This window comes from Panonychus citri, unplaced genomic scaffold (assembly GCF_014898815.1).
Source record: "Panonychus citri isolate SS breed McGregor unplaced genomic scaffold, ASM1489881v1 Contig00072, whole genome shotgun sequence".
Lineage (NCBI taxonomy): Eukaryota > Metazoa > Arthropoda > Arachnida > Trombidiformes > Tetranychidae > Panonychus > Panonychus citri.
This window is the reverse complement of record NW_026515477.1, coordinates 1,309,727-1,332,535: the sequence shown is the minus strand read 5'-3', so window position 1 is coordinate 1,332,535 and position 22,809 is coordinate 1,309,727. Positions and strand designations below refer to the sequence as shown.

Here is a 22,809-nt window from a genome sequence, read left to right as displayed (position 1 = left end):
TGATAATTTATTGATTATTTACTAGTAAAGATAAAATGTCATAATTATCGTTTTGATCACTTGATAAAATTAAATTCAAATTTTGGACAAACATTTTGTACCAGTTTCATGATCAATTTTACCAACGAATTTGTTGTTCAATTCAATCAGATTAACCATTTCGGATCCACCGATTTCAGGCCAAACAATTGGTCCTTGTTTAGTTGGTATTCTAGAGATATGATTAAATAAAATTAAGTAAATTGATTCTGTGATCAAATAGTAATTGATAATGATTAACTTACCCATTTGGCATCAAACTTTTCGGGCTCACGAAGAGGTGAACCAAAGACGAAAATCAATTCATTACCATGACAAACTCTATCAACTTGCCTACTACAATCTGGCGAGGGAATAGCGAATGGCGTTAAAGAGACCTGAGTGTGGACATAACCGAAAGTAGATGTATTTGAATGTTTCCTTGTTACCAAAAATGTTCATGTAGAGACAATCTTCATGAATGTATTCGGCAGTAATACTCATGATATTTCAAGAAAAGGATATTTTGGTTATGTCATCAAGACACTTGGAAAATGTAATTACCATGGATTCTGAGGGCAAGATTTTCCCTAATCGATTGTAACTTTAATTCCTTCCCATGGCTTCGGATGTTCTGGCACAAAAATCGAAGTGAATCAATCGGAGCTGCGACGTAAGGAATACCCTACTATTCGTAGGTAGATCGACCTCTCCATTCTTATATCGCACTTCATTTCAATCATTTATTTCATATTCTTTTTTCAACTGTATTATAAGAATTAAACTTGGAAATCAATCAACTGGTTTGCTATTATATTGGTTATATTCGCTATTCTAATCAATCATTGAGTACAATTAGTGACAAAGTGAAACATTTAATCAACTTATTCATCTTATTATTCGTGAATCGGTGCAACTCAAACAATACAAAGCCTTTGAAAATTTGTTTTTCTGAGCAATCAACAGGTAAAGAAACTGCTGATGCTTTAATCAAGATTGCGATGAGAAGCCGATTAAGGGGCAAAGGATTAAGCGATTCTGAGTAATAAATTTTTGGGCCTTTAATTGCTAAACGAAATTTGATTTACCCAATTGCACAACGATAATCAAATTAACTGATTGTAATTAGATAGTTTTTTTTCTACTTTCTATTCAAAAAATAAAAAACTTTTAATTTACTTCTAATTAAGTTAATCATGAAATTGAATTTTTCTTTGAAAACTTTTTTTTCGTTGTAAAAGTCCACTAATTATTAATTGTCCATTAGTGGTCAATATTTATTTATTCAGAATTTATAACTTATATTATTAGCGTTAATTAAATCACCACAACTGTAAACCGTTAACCGATAATTGTTAATCGCTGTGTTTAATTTGATTTTTATAATCAACTTGATACATTTTGATTAACATGTGGGGATAAAATATGAGACTTTTTATCAAGCCTTCATAAAAATACGTTAATTAATAGATAAAGTTGATTGTATTAATTAGAACAGATTAAAATCAAGAGTGTTTTCAATTTAGATAACCGGGTCTCATAAATGAGATTAGATTTTTATCCTCTGATATTATCGCTCAATATTAGCAACTCAACTTTATTGAGAGATGGAAAGTTGATTAAACTATGATACAATCAACAAGACAACATCAATCAGATTAACCATTTCTGATACACCAATTTCAGGCCAAGCAATTGGTCCTGGTTTAGTTGGTATTCTAGAGATATAATTAAGTAAAATTGAGTCAACTGATTCTGTGATCAAATAGTAATTTATAATGATTAACTTACCCATTTCGTGCGAAATCAGCCCAAATTTTCATAAACTTAAGACTCAATTCGATATCATCGGCATCAAACTTTTCGGGTTCACGAAGAGGTGAACATGAAGTCATGATCCACTGTTGCTAGAAACTACAGGGGCTATTCAGCTATTTTTACCGATGTTGGAAAACCTTCAGATGACCTTGAAACGCTTTCTTTCAACAATGACCTGAATGACCTTGATCTCTTAATATGACAATTGAGTATCACTCAAACTTATACCACTAAAGTCACGAGTTTCTCTGACTCTTAGTTGCTGAAAAAATCGCAAAAAACATCGGTAAAAATAGCACTGTGGAAAGTGTGAGACAATATGGTCAGAAAAAAGCCAATTAATCGTTTACAAAATAAACTTTGATCAAACATCAAACACGAAACATGAAAACATCAATACGGTAAAATTCTCTTTGTTTCATTTGCTTTCAATTTAGTTTGCGATAACATTAAATTTTCAAAAATCTTTCGATCATTAATAAGTGTTAACTTTTCGAATCAGTTTATCTTGTTTATGTTACTCCTTAAAGATAGGCAGTCCATTTTTCAGCGCAGTGAAAGAAGATGGATGTGGAGATAATGACCTACAACGACATAAGCAAAGTCAATCTCGAGGCCTTGACAGAAGAGGTAAATTTAGCGTGCGCTCCCGATAAACCCATTATAGACATTTCAAAGATACGTAAATATTTGATGGAAGGATTTAATGAAAAAGCGAAAGGTTACCCTAGATATCGTTCTGGATATCAATAACTGTTCAATGATGATGGGACCAATAAGTTCTACATCTCTTATAATCATGTCCCCAATATAAATTTACTTTCACCCACCGACTAATCAACATCCCCATTGTTCACTTTTTATGCCTTCAGATGACCTTGAAACTTGTTATTTTACCCATGACCTGAATGGCCTTGATCTTTTGATATGAAAATTGAATATCATTCAACCTCAAAACACTCAAGTTGTGAGTCTTTGTGCCTTCTATTTGCTAAGATAAGCGCGAAAAAACATCGGCGAAAATAGCTGAATAGCCCTGTATTATCATTCAATTGCAGGAGCGATGTCCAGGTTATGGTCAGCATTAGATGCATACTTCATTTCAATTATTTATTTCTTATTGTTTTTTTACTGTATTATAAGAGTTAAACTTGTAAAACTATTTCAATTATGATGAAAATTAAATCAATCAATTGGTTTATATATTTTTTATTCGCCATTGTAATCAAACAATTAAGTGCAATTAGTGACAAAGTGAAACATTTAATCAACTTATTCATCTTATTATTCGTGAATCGGTGCAACTCAAACAATAGTCTAATTCCAGATACTAAGATCTTAGACCCGATTTGCTGTCATAGATTTTTACGGAATTTATGGTAAAACCGAAAATTAAATTGTTCTTTTTTTACATTAATTATTAGATAAAGTTGATTGTAATAATTGGAACATATTAAACAGTTATTCGAGTTAATTAAAGAAGGATACAAGTTAACCATCAAAGCCAACAAAATAATTTATTGACAATAGTTTTTAAGTAATTATTAATAATATCGGGATAGATATTGTTGATTCAACTAATACTACATTTATTGATCTATTTTCATGATTAACTAATTTAATTGTTGATATTTTTATTTAACAGCAAAGATACAACATAAGTTTGTTGATTACTTGGCATTAGTTAATTGTGATGATAAACATTTTGTTCCAGTTAAATTATCAATTTTACCAACGAACTTGTTGTTTAACCCAATCAGATTAACCATTTTAGGTCCACCGATTTGAGGCCAATCGATTGGTCCTTGTTTACTTGTTTACTTAATCATTCACGCAGTTGAATCTAATTAATGAGAGATACAGTTAACCCAAAGATATGATGATAAGTTTGTCCACTAATTTAAGTGATGAAGTCTTAAAATGGTCAACTGGTTAGATATCAAAAGTTACGTTTACTTGATTATCATTAACTGCGTGAATGATTTAAAAAGTGGTTGCAAACTCAAAGTCTTTGGCTGTATAAGAATAATAGATTGTAATTTGTTTGATGACAAACATATTGGAATGAGAGAAGCGTTAAAAAATCTTGGTGATCAAAGTATTTTGATTAGCCAAGGAACGACAAATAACCGATATCGATGCATTAATGACCCAATATGCTAATCATTTACTGTCCAAGGAAAGGTATTACATACATCGATATCGTTGAACTTTAACGGAAGGCAAATCGTGTTGACGATGCTTGTGAAATGCTGACGAAAATAATCGATAAGATGAAGTATTTAATTCATCTAAATTGGAGAAAATGATAAAAAAATCGAATCGCTGATTGTGGCCTAATCAAACATTTTTAGAACTTTTAAAGAAGGTTAGTCAGAGTCAATAAGTGCTCTATCTAAAAAAGCTTCATGGAGATCGGCTTTAGGGTTCATTTACCCCTTTGATCATCAGTCCAATGGCATTATAATAGTAACATCAATGTGCAGAGAGAGAGAGATAATTAAATTTGCTTATCTAAATTATATGGAGTCGTTGTAACGTTGTAATAAACTGTCATTCACCTTGTGATTGTAATAAATAATGATAACTGATTTGTCCTACTTTAAGCTATATAAAATAGTTCAAATTTCAACTGTTCGAGGTCAAAGTTTCGAGAGAAAAAATTACATAAAGAATTTGAATATCTCGAAATTGTTTTCCAATTGTTGAAGTTGAAATAATTATTCATATTAAATTTTCAATTAATTCATATGAGCTCAGTTATTATTCTGATATTCTGGTCGATTTTTTTTTCATGTATTAATACTAGTATGTTGTGATAGTTTGATATTATTGACCTCAATTCTAACCATATTCTAGTTTAAATAGAAATTCAATAGCCAAAAGAAAATCGAGAAAACTTTAGAATTTATTTTATTAGCACTCGAAATCGAAAGTGATATTTATAGTAACTGATTATCATGAGTCTAGGTACAAATGTTATCCAAGGTTAATAATATTGTAAAATGAATCGCACGAGGAAATTTTCTGAGCGAAATGAGAATGAATCTCATAAAGATATGAAAATGCTGATAAAAAGTGAGATTTGATTGTATTTAAAAGAGACAATGAAACAATTGATTAGTTTGTTTCTGTTTTAACAACAATCAAGTAACAATTAACTTTCATTTTCTGTGTAATTTATTGTATCTAAGCCAACAATCAAAGAAAGAGGTGAACAATTAATAAAATGACTATTCAATCATCTAAATCAACATATGATCAAGCTAATTTTGTATCCAAATTACTTTTCAGGTAAGTAAATTTCATCATTCTCTTAATTATTGATTAAATTAGTCAACTTATTATCATGTTTATTTCGCTATTAGTTGGATGCTGAAATTTTTCATCGATTCACAGAGAAAGAAATTAAAAGTTTCCGATCTAGAAAAATGTCCACAAACCTCAAGATCATCAACGATTGGAATCAAATTAGAAAAGTAAGTTAATCATTGGCTTAATTGCACCTTACATGTATAATTAAATATTCTTAATTGTTAGGGAATGGATTAACCAGCTCAAAAAGGGGAAAACAGGTAAAGGTAAACCAAGTCTTGGATGGGCGATAATTAAAGCGATTGGTCCTTCGTATTCACTTTGTTTCATCATTATGACGATTTCGGTGAGTTAATTTTTGCTCAATTGACCTTTTCAAATCAAAACAATTAACCATTTAAACTTTCATTTGAATTGGTGAAAAAAAAGTTCATTGATTTGGTTTTTGCTTTTACTTAATTCAAACAATTTCATCATAATTAATGTTATTTTTTAGTCTCAATTAATTAACTTTATAACCTTTGAATGTCAATTACCTAATAACAGTTTCACAATTTATTAATTTAAATTGATTGTGACGATCTCTCTGTTGAATATCTTACATATTTAATGGTTTTGTATTTTAATATTTGCATCGAGCATCATTAATTAGCAGAGCAAACTGTTAACAATCAAAAGGATTAAAATTGATTTTTATCATTTCGATTTCATGATTTACAGAACTTGTTCCCAATAATTCAGACCGTTTTCATGGGATATTTGGTTGATCTTCTCTACAAAATGAATAAACCTGGTGTCGATAATCATTCACTCAAGAATCAGATCTATTGGTACGCCTCGGGAGTTGTTATCTCCCAATTTTTGCTCGCATACTCGAATAACTTTTATTGGCTCTATGCTCGTTTAGGTGGACTAAATGCTCGTGTTGCTTGTAGTCGTTTAATTTATCAGAAAACTTTACGATTATCTCAAAGAGCTTTAGGTGAAACCACAACGGGACAGATCGTTAATCTTTTATCTAATGATGTCGCTCGATTTGATTATGCTTCCGAATTTCCTTTCTTTTTCTTTTATGGTCCAATTCAAACTGGAATCTGTCTTTGGATTCTATGGCCACTTTTGGGTATTTCATCGGTAATCGGATTTTTGTGCTTTTCTGTTTTGCTCCGTTTCAGTATTTCATGGGAAAAGCATTCGGTAAACTTCGAACTACAGGAGCTATTCGAACCGATGAGAGAATTAGATTAATGAATGAGTTCATACCTGCGATGAGAGTTATCAAAATGTACGCATGGGAAAAGCCGTTTGCATCTCTAGTCGATAATGCTCGTAAACGAGAAGTGTCCAAAATTCGTAGTGCCGCTTATCTGAAAATTCTTAACTATGGAATTGGAACTGTTTCAGAGAAATTGATCATGTTCTTGGTTCTTTGTTCTTATGTTCTAATGGGAAATCATTTATCAGCTAAAATGGTTTTCGTCGCAATGACATTGATTCGTCAACTTCAATACACTATCACACTCTTCATACCTCTCGGTATATCTGCTGGTGCTGAAGCTCTGATCTCTATTAAAAGAATACAAACTTTCCTTGAACTTCCTGAACTTGAGGAAAAATCTACCATGAAAAATATTAACACAAGATCAAAAGAACCTTCGATAAAATATGAAAACGTTCAAATCAGATGGAAACAAGATCATGATCCAGTTCTAACGAAAATTAATCTAAATCTTACCAAAGGCCAGTTAATGGCGATTGTTGGTCCCGTTGGGTCAGGGAAATCGACACTTGTCAACTCAATTTTGGGCGAAATTGCTGCCGATGTTGGAAAGATTGAGGTCAAAGGGAAAATATCCTATGCATGTCAACAAGCTTGGATTTTTGCAGGTAAGTTGATTATTAGATTTTTCCTCAGGTTTCAATTGATTTGTATGTTTAAAATTGTTTCTCTTTAATAGGAACTGTTCGGGAAAATATTCTATTCGGAAATGAATATAATTCATTTCGCTACAAGGAAGTGGTTCATGTTTCAGCTCTCGAACGAGACATGAAAATATTACCTGCCGGAGATCAAACTGTCGTCGGTGATCGAGGAGCATCACTTTCTGGAGGTCAAAGAGCGCGGATTAACCTTGCCCGTGCTCTTTATGCTCACGCCGATATTTACCTTCTAGATGATCCTTTATCGGCTGTTGATGCTCCAGTAGCCAAACATATCTTTGAGAAAAGTGTTAAAGAGTTTCTTTCTGATAAGATCGCTATTCTGGTTACCCATCAGTTACAATTCATGAAATCAGCTGATCGTATATTATTACTACAAAATGGTTCACAGGTTTGTTTTGGGGATTATTCTGAACTCTTGAAAAAGGGAAGTGACTTTCTCACATCAACAATAACCGCAGAAAATGAGCCTAAACCTAAGCCGGTTGTTGAAAAGGTGACGTCAAGAAAATTGAGTAGACGGGTCAGTCGTAAAGGATCATTGGCATCAATATTGTCGGGAATTACTGGAACTGAGCCTGATCTTTATGATGAGCAAATTTATAATCCAGATGAAGATGAGGGTGAAGAAGATGAACTTTCCAGAATTAAAACTAAATCCAATTCTCTTTGGACTTATATTCGAGCGGGAATTCATCCTACTCTTTTACCAGCATTTGCGTTTTATATTCTGGGTAGTCAACTGCTCATGTCTTTTATTGAATATTATTTCTCACTCTGGACCGATTCTGAAGAGCGAAAGTCTATCGCCTTCTCAAATAATTCAACCATCTTGGTGGCACAATCGTTTGTTGATAACTTCAGTCAAATCGATAATATCTATTTCTTTGCTGGATTAACTTTAATCTTGTTGGTTTGGTGTTTAACTCGTAACGTTGCCTTTTTTGCCGTTTGTATGAGAGCCTCGATCAAACTTCATTCCCGATTGTTCAAATCAATTGTTCGAGCTCCAATTTCATTTTTCGATAATAATCCTCCAGGAATTATACTTAACCGTATATCTCGAGACATTGGAACTGTTGATGATTTCTTACCTGCAACCATGTTCGATACTCTATTCATTATAACTTCCAATTTCGCTGCGATCTTATTAATGTCGGTGCTCAATGGTTTCTTAGCGATTCCTTCAATCTTACTGTTTGTTGTTGCGGGAATTGCTCGTAACTATTATGTTGACATCGCCCGAAATGTTAAAAGGCTCGAAGGAGTTACTAAAAGTCCAGTTTTTTCTCATCTGTCAACTTCCGTTTCAGGGTTAACCACAATTCGAGCGTTCAAAGCTGAATCACGATTCAAGGATCTTTTCGATGTCTATCAAGATGACCATTCATCGGCATATTTCACTTGGGTCGCTTCTTCCCGATTCTTTATATCGATGATGAATACGATTTCAAATTTTTATACTCTGGCAATTATCGTCATTGTATTGGTTGTTATCGATTCTCTTAATGGTAGTAGCGTGGGTCTTATTATTACATCCAGTATTGGACTTGCCACTGGTATTCAATGGGGTATGAGACAGTTAACGGAAGTTGAAACCATGATGACTTCGGTTGAACGTGTGGATCAGATGAGATACATTGAACCCGAAGCCGAATTAGATTCAACCCCTGAAAATAAGCCAGCCGATTCTTGGCCCAGTAAGGGTGAAATTGAATTCCATCATGTTTACCTTAAATATGATCCGAAAAAAGCTCCAGTTCTGAATAATATTAGTTTCAAAATTAATGCTCGAGAAAAGGTCGGCATTGTTGGTCGAACTGGTGCCGGTAAAAGTTCAATAATGACCGCTTTATATCGAATGACCGAAACGGAAGGTCATATAATCATTGATGGAATCGATGTTTCATTGATTGGATTACATGATTTGAGAAAAAAGATTTCAATTATTCCTCAAGAACCGATAATATTTTCAGGATCAATTCGATACAATTTAGATCCATTTAGCTCAAAAAAAGATTCCGATCTTTGGGAAGCTCTTAATCAGGTACAATTAAAACGACCTGTTGATGAAATGGGTGGACTGGACGCTATTGTAACCGATGGAGGTACAAATCTAAGTGTTGGTCAACGGCAACTTGTTTGCTTGGCTCGAGCAATTTTAGCCAATAACAAGATTCTTGTTCTTGATGAGGCAACAGCAAATATTGATCCAGTCACTGATGAATTAATTCAACAGACAATCAGAAAACGTTTTGCTGATTGTACTGTATTAACAATCGCCCATAGATTACACACCATCATGGATTCCGATAAAATTTTGGTCATGGATGCAGGTAAAGTTGCTCAATTTGGTGATCCAGCAAGTTTAGCTGATGATAAAGAGGGAATCTTTTACTCAATGATACAATCAACAGGTAAAGAAACTGCTGATGCATTAATCAAGATTGCGATGAGAAGCCGATTAAGGGGCAAAGGATTAAGCGATTCAGAGTAATAAATTTTTGGGCCTTTAATTGCTAAACGAAATTTGATTTACCCAATTGCACAACGATAATCAAATTAACTGATTGTAATTAGATAGTTTTTTTTCTACTTTCTATTCAAAAAATAAAAAACTTTTAATTTACTTCTAATTAAGTTAATCATGAAATTGAATTTTTCTTTGAAAACTTTTTTTTCGTTGTAAAAGTCCACTAATTATTAATTGTCCATTAGTGGTCAATATTTATTTATTCAGAATTTATAACTTATATTATTAGCGTTAATTAAATCACCACAACTGTAAACCGTTAACCGATAATTGTTAATCGCTGTGTTTAATTTGATTTTTATAATCAACTTGATACATTTTGATTAACATGTGGGGATAAAATATGAGACTTTTTATCAAGCCTTCATAAAAATACGTTAATTAATAGATAAAGTTGATTGTATTAATTAGAACAGATTAAAATCAAGAGTGTTTTCAATTTAGATAACCGGGTCTCATAAATGAGATTAGATTTTTATCCTCTGATATTATCGCTCAATATTAGCAACTCAACTTTATTGAGAGATGGAAAGTTGATTAAACTATGATACAATCAACAAGACAACATCAATCAGATTAACCATTTCTGATACACCAATTTCAGGCCAAGCAATTGGTCCTGGTTTAGTTGGTATTCTAGAGATATAATTAAGTAAAATTGAGTCAACTGATTCTGTGATCAAATAGTAATTTATAATGATTAACTTACCCATTTCGTGCGAAATCAGCCCAAATTTTCATAAACTTAAGACTCAATTCGATATCATCGGCATCAAACTTTTCGGGTTCACGAAGAGGTGAACATGAAGTCATGATCCACTGTTGCTAAAAACTACAGGGGCTATTCAGCTATTTTTACCGATGTTGGAAAACCTTCAGATGACCTTGAAACGCTTTCTTTCAACAATGACCTGAATGACCTTGATCTCTTAATATGACAATTGAGTATCGCTCAAACTTATACCACTAAAGTCACGAGTTTCTCTGACTCTTAGTTGCTGAGAAAATCGCAAAAAAACATCGGTAAAAATAGCCCTGTGGAAAGTGTGAGACAATATGGTCAGAAAAAAGCCAATTAATCGTTTACAAAATAAACTTTGATCAAACATCAATACGGTAAAATTCTCTTTGTTTCATTTGCTTTCAATTTAGTTTGCGATAACATTAAATTTTTCAAAAATCTTTCGATCATTAATAAGTGTTAACTTTTCGAATCAGTTTATCTTGTTTATGTTACTCCTTAAAGATAGGCAGTCCATTTTTCAGCGCAGTGCAAGAAGATGAATGTGGAGATAATGACCTACAACAACATAAGCAAAGTCAATCTCGAGGCCTTGACAGAAGAGGTAAATTTAGCGTGCGCTCCCGATAAACCCATTATAGACATTTCAAAGATACGTAAATATTTGATGGAAGAATTTAATAAAAAAGCGAAAGGTTACCCTAGATATCGTTCTGGATTACAATAACTGTTCAATGATGATGGGACCAATAAGTTCTACATCTCTTATAATCATGTCCCCAATATAAATTTACTTTCACCCACCGACTAATCAACATCCCCATTGTTCACTTTTTATGCCTTCAGATGACCTTGAAACTTGTTATTTTACCGATGACCTGAATGGCCTTGATCTTTTGATATGACAATTGAATATCACTCAAACTCATAACACTCAAGTTGTGAGTCTTTGAGCGTTCTAGTTGCTGAGAAAATCGCAAAAAAACATCGGCGAAAATAGCTGAATAGCCCTGTAATATCATTCAATTGTGGAAGCGATGTGCAGGTTATGGTCAGCATTAGAGGCATACTTCATTTCAATTATTTATTTCTTATTGTTTTTTTACTGTATTATAAGAGTTAAACTTGTAAAACTATTTCAATTATGATGAAAATTAAATCAATCAATTGCTTTATATATTTTTTATTCGCCATTGTAATCAAACAATTAAGTGCAATTAGTGACAAAGTGAAACATTTAATCAACTAATTCATCTTATTATTCGTGAATCGGTGCAACTCAAACAATAGTCTAATTCCAGATACTAAGATCTTAGACCCGATTTGCTGTCATAGATTTTTACGGAATTTATGGTAAAACCGAAAATTAAATTGTTCTTTTTTTACATTAATTTTTAGATAGAGTTGATTGTAATAATTGGAACATATTGAACAGTTTTTTGAGTTAATTAAAGAAGGATACAAGTTAACTTTAATCGTGTTGATTACTTGGCATAAGTTAATTATGATGATAAACATTTTGTACCAGTTTCATGATCAATTTTACCAACGAACTTGTTGTTTAACTCAATCAGATTAACCATTTTAGGTCCACCGATTTGAGGCCAATCGATTGGTCCTTGTTTACTTGGTACACTAGAGATAAAATTAAAAGTAAAATAGATTGTAATTTGTTTGGTGGTTATGATTTGGTTTTAATTACTTACCCATTTCGTGCGAAATCAGCCCAAATTTTCATAAACTTAAGACTCAATTCGATATCATCGGCATCAAACTTTTCGGGTTCACGTAGAGGTGAACCAAAGACGAAAATCAATTCATTACCATGACAAACTCTATCAACTTGCCTACTACAATCTGGCGAGGGAATAGCGAATGGCGTTAAAGAGACCTGAGTGTGGACATAACCGAAAGTAGATGTATTTGAATTGGAAGCTTTGAGAGCAGCAAATTTATAAGTACCACAAATAAGATCATCGCGTTCATCTCGTTCGGCTCCAACTAATAAATTAACATCGTTAAATTGTCCGCTTTTTATCGCTTCAGTTTCATCTAAGGGAATGAATTTATCACCATAGACAGGCTTATATTTTAAAGCTTCTGTATTATTGAATAGATCGAACCATGGAACTGATCGAAGACAAGAAATTTTATCAGTAGTATTCATACAGCCGAAAAAATCAACAGTATCAGAGATAATTTCTGTGATATTAAGTTCTGGGTTCAGTTTCATTATTCCACCTGATTCCATGATGGATCCTTTAAATAGACCCTTGTTATGAGGAGAAAGCATCTGAAAAGCTACAGCAGAAGATCCAGCCGATTGTCCAAAGATTGTGATTTGATAAGGGTCACCACCGAAACGATGAATATTATCTCGTGTCCATTTAAGAGCAAAGTGTTGATCCCAAAGACCGAGATTCGGAGTGTGAGAGGGAATCAAATCTCCGCCATGTAAGAATCCAAAGATTCCCAATCGATAGTTAAAAGTGACCAGAATAACATCTTCGAGAATAACTAAAGGAGTTCCTACATAAGAGTCGAAATCAGCTCCACTTCCAAATCGAAAACCACCACCATGAATGAAGAACAGAACTGGCTTTAGATGAGTAGTTCGATTGTCAAAAGTTTCCTTGTTAACATAAATGTTCATGTAAAGACAATCTTCATGAATATGTTCGGCAGTAATACCCCTGATATTTAGCGAAAAGAAATTTTCAATTTCGATTATGTCATCAAAACACTTGGAAAATGTACTTACCATGGATTCTGAGGACAAGATTTTCCATAATCGATTGTATCTTTAGTTCCTTCCCATGGTTTTGGATGTTCTGGCATAGAAAATCGAAGTGAATCAATCGGAGCTGCAGCGTAAGGAATACCCTTGTATTCGTAGGTAGATCGACTTCTCCATTCTTTAATCGCTCCACGAATTTTACCCTGAGGCAATTCAACGACTTCACTAAATTCAAAACAATTAAACTGATCAAAAGCTAAGAAAACAATCAATAGACAAAATAATAACTTCATTTCAATTATTTATTTCTTATTGTGTTTTTTTACTGTATTGTAAGAGTTAAACTTGTAAAACTATTTCAATTATGATGAAAATTAAATCAATCAATTGCTTTATATATTTTTTATTCGCCATTGTAATCAAACAATTAAGTGCAATTAGTGACAAAGTGAAACATTTAATCAACTTATTCATCTTATTATTCGTGAATCGGTGCAACTAAAACAATAGTCTAATTCCAGATACTAAGATCTTAGACCCGATTTGCTGTCATAGATTTTTACGGAATTTATGGTAAAACCGAAAATTAAATTGTTCTTTTTTTACATTAATTATTAGATAAAGTTGATTGTAATAATTGGAACATATTGAACAGTTTTTTGAGTTAATTAAAGAAGGATACAAGTTAACTTTAATCGTGTTGATTACTTGGCATAAGTTAATTATGATGATAAACATTTTGTACCAGTTTCATGATCAATTTTACCAACGAATTTGTTGTTCAATTCAATCAGATTAACCATTTCGGATCCACCGATTTGAGGCCAAACAATTGGTCCTTGTTTAGTTGGTACACTAGAGATAAAATTAAAAGTAAAATAGATTGTAATTTGTCTGGTGGTTATGATTTGGTTTTAGTTACTTACCCATTTCGAGCGAAATCAGTCCAAATTTTCATCATATTAAGACTTAGTTCGATATCATCGGCATCGTAATCAGTAAGATTACGAAGAGGAGCTCCGAAGACGTAAACCAATTCTTCGCTATGACAAACTTTGTCCACTTTCCTACCACAATTAGGCATCGGTATGTTGCCGAAGGACTTTGAAGGGGCCTGGGTATGGATGTAACCGTAAGTTGATTTGGTTGAATTTGCAGCTTTGAGAACAGCAAACTTGTAAGTGCCACAAACTAGGCCATCACCTTCATCTCTTTCTGCTCCAACCAACAAATTGACATCATTGAACTGTCCGATTGGAATCGCTTCATCATCTGGCAGTGGAACGAATTCATCACCGAAAGTTGGAGGAAATGATAAAAAGGTTCGTGGAGCTTTGTCGAGAAGACTTGTCCATGAAATCAGTCGGAGACAAGATAATTTATCTGTAAAATTCGAACATCCAACAGAATCAATAATATCACTGGTAGTTTTTTTCATGTTCTCATTTTGCATAAATTTCACGAATCCACCTGATTCCATGATGGCTCCTTTGAATAGTCCCTTATTTTTTGGGGACAGAATATGATAAGAAACAGAAACAGAACCAGCTGATTGTCCAAAGATTGTGATTTGATAAGGGTCACCACCGAAACGATGAATATTATCTCGTGTCCATTTAAGAGCAAAATGTTGATCCCAAAGACCGAGATTCGGAGTAAGGTTAGGAATTAAATCTCCACCATTTAAGAATCCTAAGACTCCCAATCGATAGTTAAAAGTGACTAGAATAACATCTTCAAGAATCACTAAAGGAACTCCCTTGTAAGCATCATGTTCATTACCACTTCCAGCCTGGAAACCACCACCATGGATCCAAAAGAGAACTGGTTTCAATTGAGTAGTTCGTTTGTCAAAAGTTTCCTTGTTAACATAGATGTTCATGTAAAGACAATCTTCATCCGTGTCTTCAGCCTTGGTTGGCCTGTTGATTAGATGAATTGAATTAATTTAACTTAGAGATTCATTTCAATCGAAACTTACTGAGGACAAGATTTTCCATAATCGATTGTATCTTTAATTCCTTCCCATGGCTTCGGATGTTCTGGCATAGAAAAGCGAAGTGAATCAATCGGAGCTGCGGCGTAAGGAATGCCCTTGTATTCGTAGGTAGATCGACCTCTCCATTCTTTAATCGCTCCACGAATTTTACCCTGAGGCAATTCAACGACTTCACTGAATTCAAAACAATTAAACTGATTGAAAGCTAAGAAAACAATCAATAGACAAAATAATAACTTCATTTCAAGTTGGTTTCTAAACACTTGGAACAATCTTAATAATTAGATTCTACCACCAATTCATCTGTTGTCAAGAATCATTAGTTGCTGGTTACGGTTTCATGGATTAATTAGCTTCGTATTTGTATCCTTCAGATAAATTGTTATAAATCCTTACATGACGATTACTTTATTCATTCAACTGTTTTCCTCTTTTCTTTATAAACTGGATTAACTTTAATTAGCTTAATTAGCTCACACGAGCTTTGGTTCACCTGTGGGTATATCTTTGGTTCAATAGGTTTCTTCCAATCAGATCTTAGTTGATTGCTACGATATCTTTAGAAGAGGATTAAGATTAGATACATTGAAAAATTGATTATCGATTCTTGTTAATTGATTCAATTTTCCAATAATCACATTGATTAACCTGATCAAGTTGGAACTTTCTTCAACACTTTCTTTGCTTCTTCTCAACACTTAATACAAGCCTCATGTTATATTGAATATCCAAAATATTTTTATTTCTTAGGCTAAAATTATCAATTGATTACCAAACCTAGTGGACAATTAAATCTTGCTATCACTTGTTGATTGTATCACAATTTAATCAACTTTCCATCTCTCAATAATGTTGATATTGAGCAACAATAGAGGAAAAAAATTTAATCTCATTGATGAGACTCAATTATCTAAATTGCAATTTCTTGATTTTAATTTTATCATCATAATTAACTTATGCCAAGTAATCAACACGATTAAAGTTAACTTGTATCCTTCTTTAATTAACTCAAAAAACTGTTCAATATGTTCCAATTATTACAATCAACTTTATCTAATAATTAATGTAAAAAAAGAACAATTTAATTTTCGGTTTTACCATAAATTCCGTAAAAATCTATGACAGCAAATCGGGTCTAAGATCTTAGTATCTGGAATTAGACTATTGTTTGAGTTGCACCGATTCACGAATAATAAGATGAATAAGTTGATTAAATGTTTCACTTTGTCACTAATTGCACTTAATTGTTTGATTACAATGGCGAATAAAAAATATATAAATCAATTGATAGTTTTAATTTTCATCATAATTGAAATAGTTTTACAAGTTTAACTCTTACAATACAGTAAAAAAACACAATAAGAAATAAATAATTGAAATGAAGTTATTATTTTGTCTATTGATTGTTTTCTTAGCTTTTGATCAGTTTAATTGTTTTGAATTTAGTGAAGTCGTTGAATTGCCTCAGGGTAAAATTCGTGGAGCGATTAAAGAATGGAGAAGTCGATCTACCTACGAATACAAGGGTATTCCTTACGCTGCAGCTCCGATTGATTCACTTCGATTTTCTATGCCAGAACATCCAAAACCATGGGAAGGAACTAAAGATACAATCGATTATGGAAAATCTTGTCCTCAGAATCCATGGTAAGTACATTTTCCAAGTTTTTTGATGACATAATCGAAATGAAATATTCTTTTCGCTAAATATCAGGGGTATTACTGCCGAACACATTCATGAAGATTGTCTTTACATGAATATTTATGTTAACAAGGAAACTTTTGACAATCGAACTACTCACCTAAAGCCAGTTCTGTTCTTCATTCATGGTGGTGGTTTTCGATTTGGAAGTGGAGCTGATTTCGACTCTTATGTAGGAACTCCTTTAGTTATTCTCGAAGATGTTATTCTGGTCACTTTTAACTATCGATTGGGAATCTTTGGATTCTTACATGGCGGAGATTTGATTCCCTCTCACACTCCGAATCTCGGTCTTTGGGATCAACACTTTGCTCTTAAATGGACACGAGATAATATTCATCGTTTCGGTGGTGACCCTTATCAAATCACAATCTTTGGACAATCGGCTGGATCTTCTGCTGTAGCTTTTCAGATGCTTTCTCCTCATAACAAGGGTCTATTTAAAGGATCCATCATGGAATCAGGTGGAATAATGAAACTGAACCCAGAACTTAATATCACAGAAATTATCTCTGATACTGTTGATTTTTTCGGCTGTATGAATGCTACTGATAAAATTTCTTGTCTTCGATCAGTTCCATGGTTCGATATTTTCAATGAAACTGAACCTTTGAAATACCAGCCAGTTTATGGTGATAAATTCATTCCCTTAGATGAAACTGAAGCGATAAAAAGCGGACAGTTTAACGATGTCAATTTATTAGTTGGAGCCGAACGAGATGAACGCGATGATCTTATTTGTGGTACTTATAAATTTGCTGCTCTCAAAGCTTCCAATTCAAATACATCTACTTTCGGTTATGTCCACACTCAGGTCTCTTTAACGCCATTCGCTATTCCCTCGCCAGATTGTAGTAGGCAAGTTGATAGAGTTTGTCATGGTAATGAATTGATTTTCGTCTTTGGTTCACCTCTACGTGAACCCGAAAAGTTTGATGCCGATGATATCGAATTGAGTCTTAAGTTTATGAAAATTTGGGCTGATTTCGCACGAAATGGGTAAGTAATTAAAATCAAATTATAATCACCAAACAAATTACAATCTATTTTACTTTTAATTTTATCTCTAGAATACCAACTAAACAAGGACCAATTGTTTGGCCTCAAATCGGCGGATCCGAAATGGTTAATCTGATTGAATTGAACAACAAATTCGTTGGTAAAATTGATCATGAAACTGGGACAAAATGTTTGTCCAAAATTTGAATTTAATTTCACCAAATAATCAACACGATAATGACAATATTTTATCTGCACTAGTAAATTAATCAATAACTTAATAAATATAATAACTTAATTCTGCAAATCAATTTGAATAACTTTGGATTATTTTTTATAACAAAAAATCAATTCATTAGATTATCCAATTATCTCAACTCATTAAAATGACAAGTTTGTGACTTGGCTCTTAGTTATAATTAAAATCAAATGAGTTTTCATTGAATACGAGACTTGATTATATTAAATGATGAACAATTAATTAAGGCTTTGCGTTTGATTCCTAGTTTAATTACAACATGTTAATTGTCTCTTGTTGATATTACGTAGATATTATTAATCAATGAGATTAAGAATAGAATTTAATCAATTTGATAATAATCAATTATACTTTTAATCTTAATCATAATTCTTACTAATTGGAAAACAAGAAACAGTTTCATATTATTGTTGGAACCTTAATTAGCTAATTCAGTGAGTTAATCCAGTTTACGAAGGAAAATGAAAGATAATTAGATAAATAAAGTAAATAGCATGGAAATAATTTGTGACAATTTATCTCGAGGATTTTGATGTTAGTTCAATTAATCCTGAAGTGCGTAACAATCAATGATTGATTAAATTCTCAATACCTAAAGTAACTTGATTGAGACACAATTTTAATTGTGTATATAAGCCAATTGATTGATTTGAGTCTGATCATAATTAAAATTGTTGTACAAGTTTAGCTTTGACAATTGAATTGAAAATGAAGTTATTATTTTGTTTGTTGGTTGTTTGTTTAGCTTTTGATCAACTAAATTGTCTTGAATTTAGTGAAGTCGTTGAATTGCCCCAGGGTAAAATTCGTGGTGCGATTGAACAATGGAGAGGCCGATCAAGTTACGAATTTAAAGGTATCCCCTTCGCCGCACCTCCGGTCGATTCTCTTCGATATTCTATGCCCGTTCATCCTAAATCATGGGAAGGAATTAAAGACACAGTCGCTTATGGAAAATCTTGTCCACAATCTGCATGGTAAGTTTTTTTGATTTTCGATAATTTTCCATGTTACTGATTCTATTTCATGAACAGGGCGATTAAGGCTGAAGACACGGATGAAGATTGTCTTTACATGAACATCTATGTTAACAAGGAAACTTTTGACAAACGAACTACTCAATTGAAACCAGTTCTCTTTTGGATCCATGGTGGTGGTTTTCAGGGTGGAAGTGGTAATGAACATGATGCTTACAAGGGAGTTCCTTTAGTGATTCTCGAAGATGTTATTCTAGTCACTTTTAACTATCGATTGGGAGTCTTAGGATTCTTAAATGGTGGAGATTTGATTCTAACCTTACTCCGAATCTTGGTCTTTGGGATCAACATTTTGCTCTTAAATGGACACGAGATAATATTCATCGTTTCGGTGGTGACCCTTATCAAATCACAATCTTTGGACAATCGGCTGGTTCGGCTGCTGTTTCCTATCATATTCTTTCACCACAAAATAAGGGACTATTCAAAGGAGCCATCATGGAATCGGGAGGGATCATGAAGTTCATGCCAAAAGAAAACCTTACTGATGTTACAACGGATATTGTTGAGGCGGTTGAATGCTCGAATGCTACTGATAAACTATCTTGTCTTCGATCGATCCCATGGAATAATCTTTGAGTAACGTCCTAGAGCTTTTCTAGCTCAATTTTCGGTGATGAATTTCTTCCAATCGAAGACGATGAAGCGATCGCAACTGGACAGTTCAATGATGTCAATTTGTTGGTTGGAGCAGAAAGAGATGAAGGTGATAGTCTAGTTTGTGGCACTTACAAGTTTGCCGTTCTCAAAGCCACTAATTCAACCAAATCAACTTACGGTTACATCCATACCCAGGCCCCTATTAGGCCATTCGGCAGCACACCAATTCCTAATTGTGGCAGAAAAATGGACAAAGTTTGTCACTGCGATGAACTAGTTTACGTCTTCGGAGCTCCTCTTCGAGATCCTACTGATTACGATGCCGATGATATCGAACTGAGTATTAATATGATGAAAATTTGGGCTGATTTCGCACGAAATGGGTAAGTAATTAAAACCAAATCATAACCACCAAACAAATTACAATCTATTTTACTTTTAATTTTATCTCTAGAATACCAACTAAACAAGGACCAATTGTTTGGCCTCAAATCGGCGGATCCGAAATGGTTAATCTGATTGAATTGAACAACAAATTCGTTGGTAAAATTGATCATGAAACTGGGACAAAATGTTTGTCCAAAATTTGAATTTAATTTCACCAAATAATCAACACGATAATGACAATATTGTATCTGCACTAGTAAATTAATCAATAACTTAATAAATATAATAACTTAATTCTGCAAATCAATTTGAATAACTTTGGATTATTTTTTATAACAAAAAATCAATTCATTAGATTATCCAATTATCTCAACTCATTAAAATGACAAGTTTGTGACTTGGCTCTTAGTTATAATTAAAATCAAATGAGTTTTCATTGAATACGAGACTTGATTATATTAAATGATGAACAATTAATTAAGGCTTTGCGTTTGATTCCTAGTTTAATTACAACATGTTAATTGTCTCTTGTTGATATTACGTAGATATTATTAATCAATGAGATTAAGAATAGAATTTAATCAATTTGATAATAATCAATTATACTTTTAATCTTAATCATAATTCTTACTAATTGGAAAACAAGAAACAGTTTCATATTATTGTTGGAACCTTAATTAGCTAATTCAGTGAGTTAATCCAGTTTACGAAGGAAAATGAAAGATAATTAGATAAATAAAGTAAATAGCATGGAAATAATTTGTGACAATTTATCTCGAGGATTTTGATGTTAGTTCAATTAATCCTGAAGTGCGTAACAATCAATGATTGATTAAATTCTCAATACCTAAAGTAACTTGATTGAGACACAATTTTAATTGTGTATATAAATAATTGATTGATTTGAGTCTGATCATAATTAAAATTGTTGTACAAGTTTAGCTTTGACAATTGAATTGAAAATGAAGTTATTATTTTGTTTGTTGGTTGTTTGTTTAGCTTTTGATCAACTAAATTGTCTTGAATTTAGTGAAGTCGTTGAATTGCCCCAGGGTAAAATTCGTGGTGCGATTGAACAATGGAGAGGCCGATCAAGTTACGAATTTAAAGGTATCCCCTTCGCCGCACCTCCGGTCGATTCTCTTCGATATTCTATGCCCGTTCATCCTAAATCATGGGAAGGAATTAAAGACACAGTCGCTTATGGAAAATCTTGTCCACAATCTGCATGGTAAGTTTTTTTGATTTTCGATAATTTTCCATGTTACTGATTCTATTTCATGAACAGGGCGATTAAGGCTGAAGACACGGATGAAGATTGTCTTTACATGAACATCTATGTTAACAAGGAAACTTTTGACAAACGAACTACTCAATTGAAACCAGTTCTCTTTTGGATCCATGGTGGTGGTTTTCAGGGTGGAAGTGGTAATGAACATGATGCTTACAAGGGAGTTCCTTTAGTGATTCTCGAAGATGTTATTCTAGTCACTTTTAACTATCGATTGGGAGTCTTAGGATTCTTAAATGGTGGAGATTTGATTCCTAACCTTACTCCGAATCTCGGTCTTTGGGATCAACATTTTGCTCTTAAATGGACACGAGATAATATTCATCGTTTCGGTGGTGACCCTTATCAAATCACAATCTTTGGACAATCGGCTGGTTCGGCTGCTGTTTCCTATCATATTCTTTCACCACAAAATAAGGGACTATTCAAAGGAGCCATCATGGAATCGGGAGGGATCATGAAGTTCATGCCAAAAGAAAACCTTACTGATGTTACAACGGATATTGTTGAGGCGGTTGAATGCTCGAATGCTACTGATAAACTATCTTGTCTTCGATCGATCCCATGGAATAATCTTTTGAGTAACGTCCCTAGAGCTTTTCTAGCTCCAATTTTCGGTGATGAATTTCTTCCAATCGAAGACGATGAAGCGATCGCAACTGGACAGTTCAATGATGTCAATTTGTTGGTTGGAGCAGAAAGAGATGAAGGTGATAGTCTAGTTTGTGGCACTTACAAGTTTGCCGTTCTCAAAGCCACTAATTCAACCAAATCAACTTACGGTTACATCCATACCCAGGCCCCTATTAGGCCATTCGGCAGCACACCAATTCCTAATTGTGGCAGAAAAATGGACAAAGTTTGTCACTGCGATGAACTAGTTTACGTCTTCGGAGCTCCTCTTCGAGATCCTACTGATTACGATGCCGATGATATCGAACTGAGTATTAACATCATGAAAATTTGGGCTGATTTCGCACGAAATGGGTAAGTAATTAAAACCAAATCATAACCACCAAACAAATTACAATCTATTTTACTTTTAATTTTATCTCTAGTGTACCAACTAAACAAGGGCCAATCGATTGGCCTCAAATCGGTGGACCTAAAATGGTTAATCTGATTGAGTTAAACAACAAGTTCGTCGGTAAAATTGATAATTTAACTGGAACAAAATGTTTATCATCATAATTAACTAATGCCAAGTAATCAACACACTTATGTTGTATCTTTGCTATTAAATAAAAATATCAACAATTAAATTAGTTAATCATGAAAATTGATCAATAAATGTAGTATTAGTTGAATCAACAATATCTATCCCGATGGTATTAATAATTACTTTAAAACTATTGACTATTGTCAATAAATTATTTTGTTGGCTTTGATGGTTAACTTAATTGTTTCAACACGATCGAGATTGATTTGGTT

General features: G+C 33.1%; 4 protein-coding genes and 2 pseudogenes across 5 annotated transcripts; 4 read left to right on the top strand and 2 right to left on the bottom strand.

The window, feature by feature from the left end:
* Nucleotides 1–33: 33 nt before the first annotated feature.
* Nucleotides 34–15,517, bottom strand: LOC128386673 (fatty acyl-CoA hydrolase precursor, medium chain-like). Of its 2 annotated transcripts, none has more exons than XM_053345739.1 (3): nucleotides 15,086–15,517; nucleotides 14,031–15,026; nucleotides 34–211 (listed from the first exon to the last, which is right to left on the bottom strand). In XM_053345739.1, the coding sequence occupies exons 1-3, from the start codon at nucleotides 15,343–15,345 to the stop codon at nucleotides 76–78; spliced, it is 1,392 nt and encodes a 463-aa protein (XP_053201714.1). In that variant the 5' UTR covers nucleotides 15,346–15,517; the 3' UTR covers nucleotides 34–75. The 2 variants fall into 2 exon arrangements, with proteins under 2 accessions (XP_053201714.1, XP_053201715.1); XM_053345740.1 differs by lacking the exon at nucleotides 34–211 and adding an exon at nucleotides 13,682–13,959 and having other exon boundaries at nucleotides 15,086–15,516.
* LOC128386671 (ATP-binding cassette sub-family C member 4-like) lies at nucleotides 4,963–9,728 on the top strand (annotated as a pseudogene).
* On the bottom strand, nucleotides 11,759–13,446 carry LOC128386674 (para-nitrobenzyl esterase-like). The gene is made up of 3 exons (XM_053345741.1): nucleotides 13,129–13,446; nucleotides 12,074–13,060; nucleotides 11,759–12,002 (listed from the first exon to the last, which is right to left on the bottom strand). The coding sequence occupies exons 1-3, from the start codon at nucleotides 13,395–13,397 to the stop codon at nucleotides 11,870–11,872; spliced, it is 1,389 nt and encodes a 462-aa protein (XP_053201716.1). The 5' UTR covers nucleotides 13,398–13,446; the 3' UTR covers nucleotides 11,759–11,869.
* Nucleotides 15,518–15,953: 436 nt separating the features above from the next.
* On the top strand, nucleotides 15,954–18,115 carry LOC128386553 (para-nitrobenzyl esterase-like). Its single transcript, XM_053345599.1, has 3 exons — nucleotides 15,954–16,750; nucleotides 16,818–17,804; nucleotides 17,876–18,115. Exons 1-3 carry the CDS (start codon nucleotides 16,482–16,484, stop codon nucleotides 18,009–18,011), a joined length of 1,392 nt encoding a protein of 463 aa, XP_053201574.1. The 5' UTR covers nucleotides 15,954–16,481; the 3' UTR covers nucleotides 18,012–18,115.
* Nucleotides 18,116–18,697: 582 nt separating this feature from the next.
* On the top strand, nucleotides 18,698–20,353 carry LOC128386537 (acetylcholinesterase-like; annotated as a pseudogene).
* Nucleotides 20,354–20,979: 626 nt separating this feature from the next.
* Nucleotides 20,980–22,694, top strand: LOC128386474 (para-nitrobenzyl esterase-like). Its single transcript, XM_053345507.1, has 3 exons — nucleotides 20,980–21,318; nucleotides 21,376–22,365; nucleotides 22,437–22,694. Exons 1-3 carry the CDS (start codon nucleotides 21,050–21,052, stop codon nucleotides 22,567–22,569), a joined length of 1,392 nt encoding a protein of 463 aa, XP_053201482.1. The 5' UTR covers nucleotides 20,980–21,049; the 3' UTR covers nucleotides 22,570–22,694.
* The last annotated feature ends 115 nt before the right edge of the window (nucleotides 22,695–22,809 follow it).

Coding starts and splice junctions, on each gene's coding strand:
- LOC128386553 (XM_053345599.1), top strand. CDS start 16,482: ATGAAGTTATTATTTTGTCTATTGATTGTTTTCTTAGCTTTTGATCAG. Junction 16,751..16,817: donor TCTTGTCCTCAGAATCCATG/GTAAGTACATTT, acceptor GCTAAATATCAG/GGGTATTACTGCCGAACACA. Junction 17,805..17,875: donor GCTGATTTCGCACGAAATGG/GTAAGTAATTAA, acceptor TTTTATCTCTAG/AATACCAACTAAACAAGGAC.
- LOC128386474 (XM_053345507.1), top strand. CDS start 21,050: ATGAAGTTATTATTTTGTTTGTTGGTTGTTTGTTTAGCTTTTGATCAA. Junction 21,319..21,375: donor TCTTGTCCACAATCTGCATG/GTAAGTTTTTTT, acceptor TTTCATGAACAG/GGCGATTAAGGCTGAAGACA. Junction 22,366..22,436: donor GCTGATTTCGCACGAAATGG/GTAAGTAATTAA, acceptor TTTTATCTCTAG/TGTACCAACTAAACAAGGGC.
- LOC128386674 (XM_053345741.1), bottom strand. CDS start 13,397: ATGAAGTTATTATTTTGTCTATTGATTGTTTTCTTAGCTTTTGATCAG. Junction 13,061..13,128: donor TCTTGTCCTCAGAATCCATG/GTAAGTACATTT, acceptor GCTAAATATCAG/GGGTATTACTGCCGAACATA. Junction 12,003..12,073: donor GCTGATTTCGCACGAAATGG/GTAAGTAATTAA, acceptor TTTTATCTCTAG/TGTACCAAGTAAACAAGGAC.
- LOC128386673 (XM_053345739.1), bottom strand. CDS start 15,345: ATGAAGTTATTATTTTGTCTATTGATTGTTTTCTTAGCTTTCAATCAG. Junction 15,027..15,085: donor TATGGAAAATCTTGTCCTCA/GTAAGTTTCGAT, acceptor TCTAATCAACAG/GCCAACCAAGGCTGAAGACA. Junction 212..14,030: donor ACTGATTTCGCTCGAAATGG/GTAAGTAACTAA, acceptor TCATATCTCTAG/AATACCAACTAAACAAGGAC.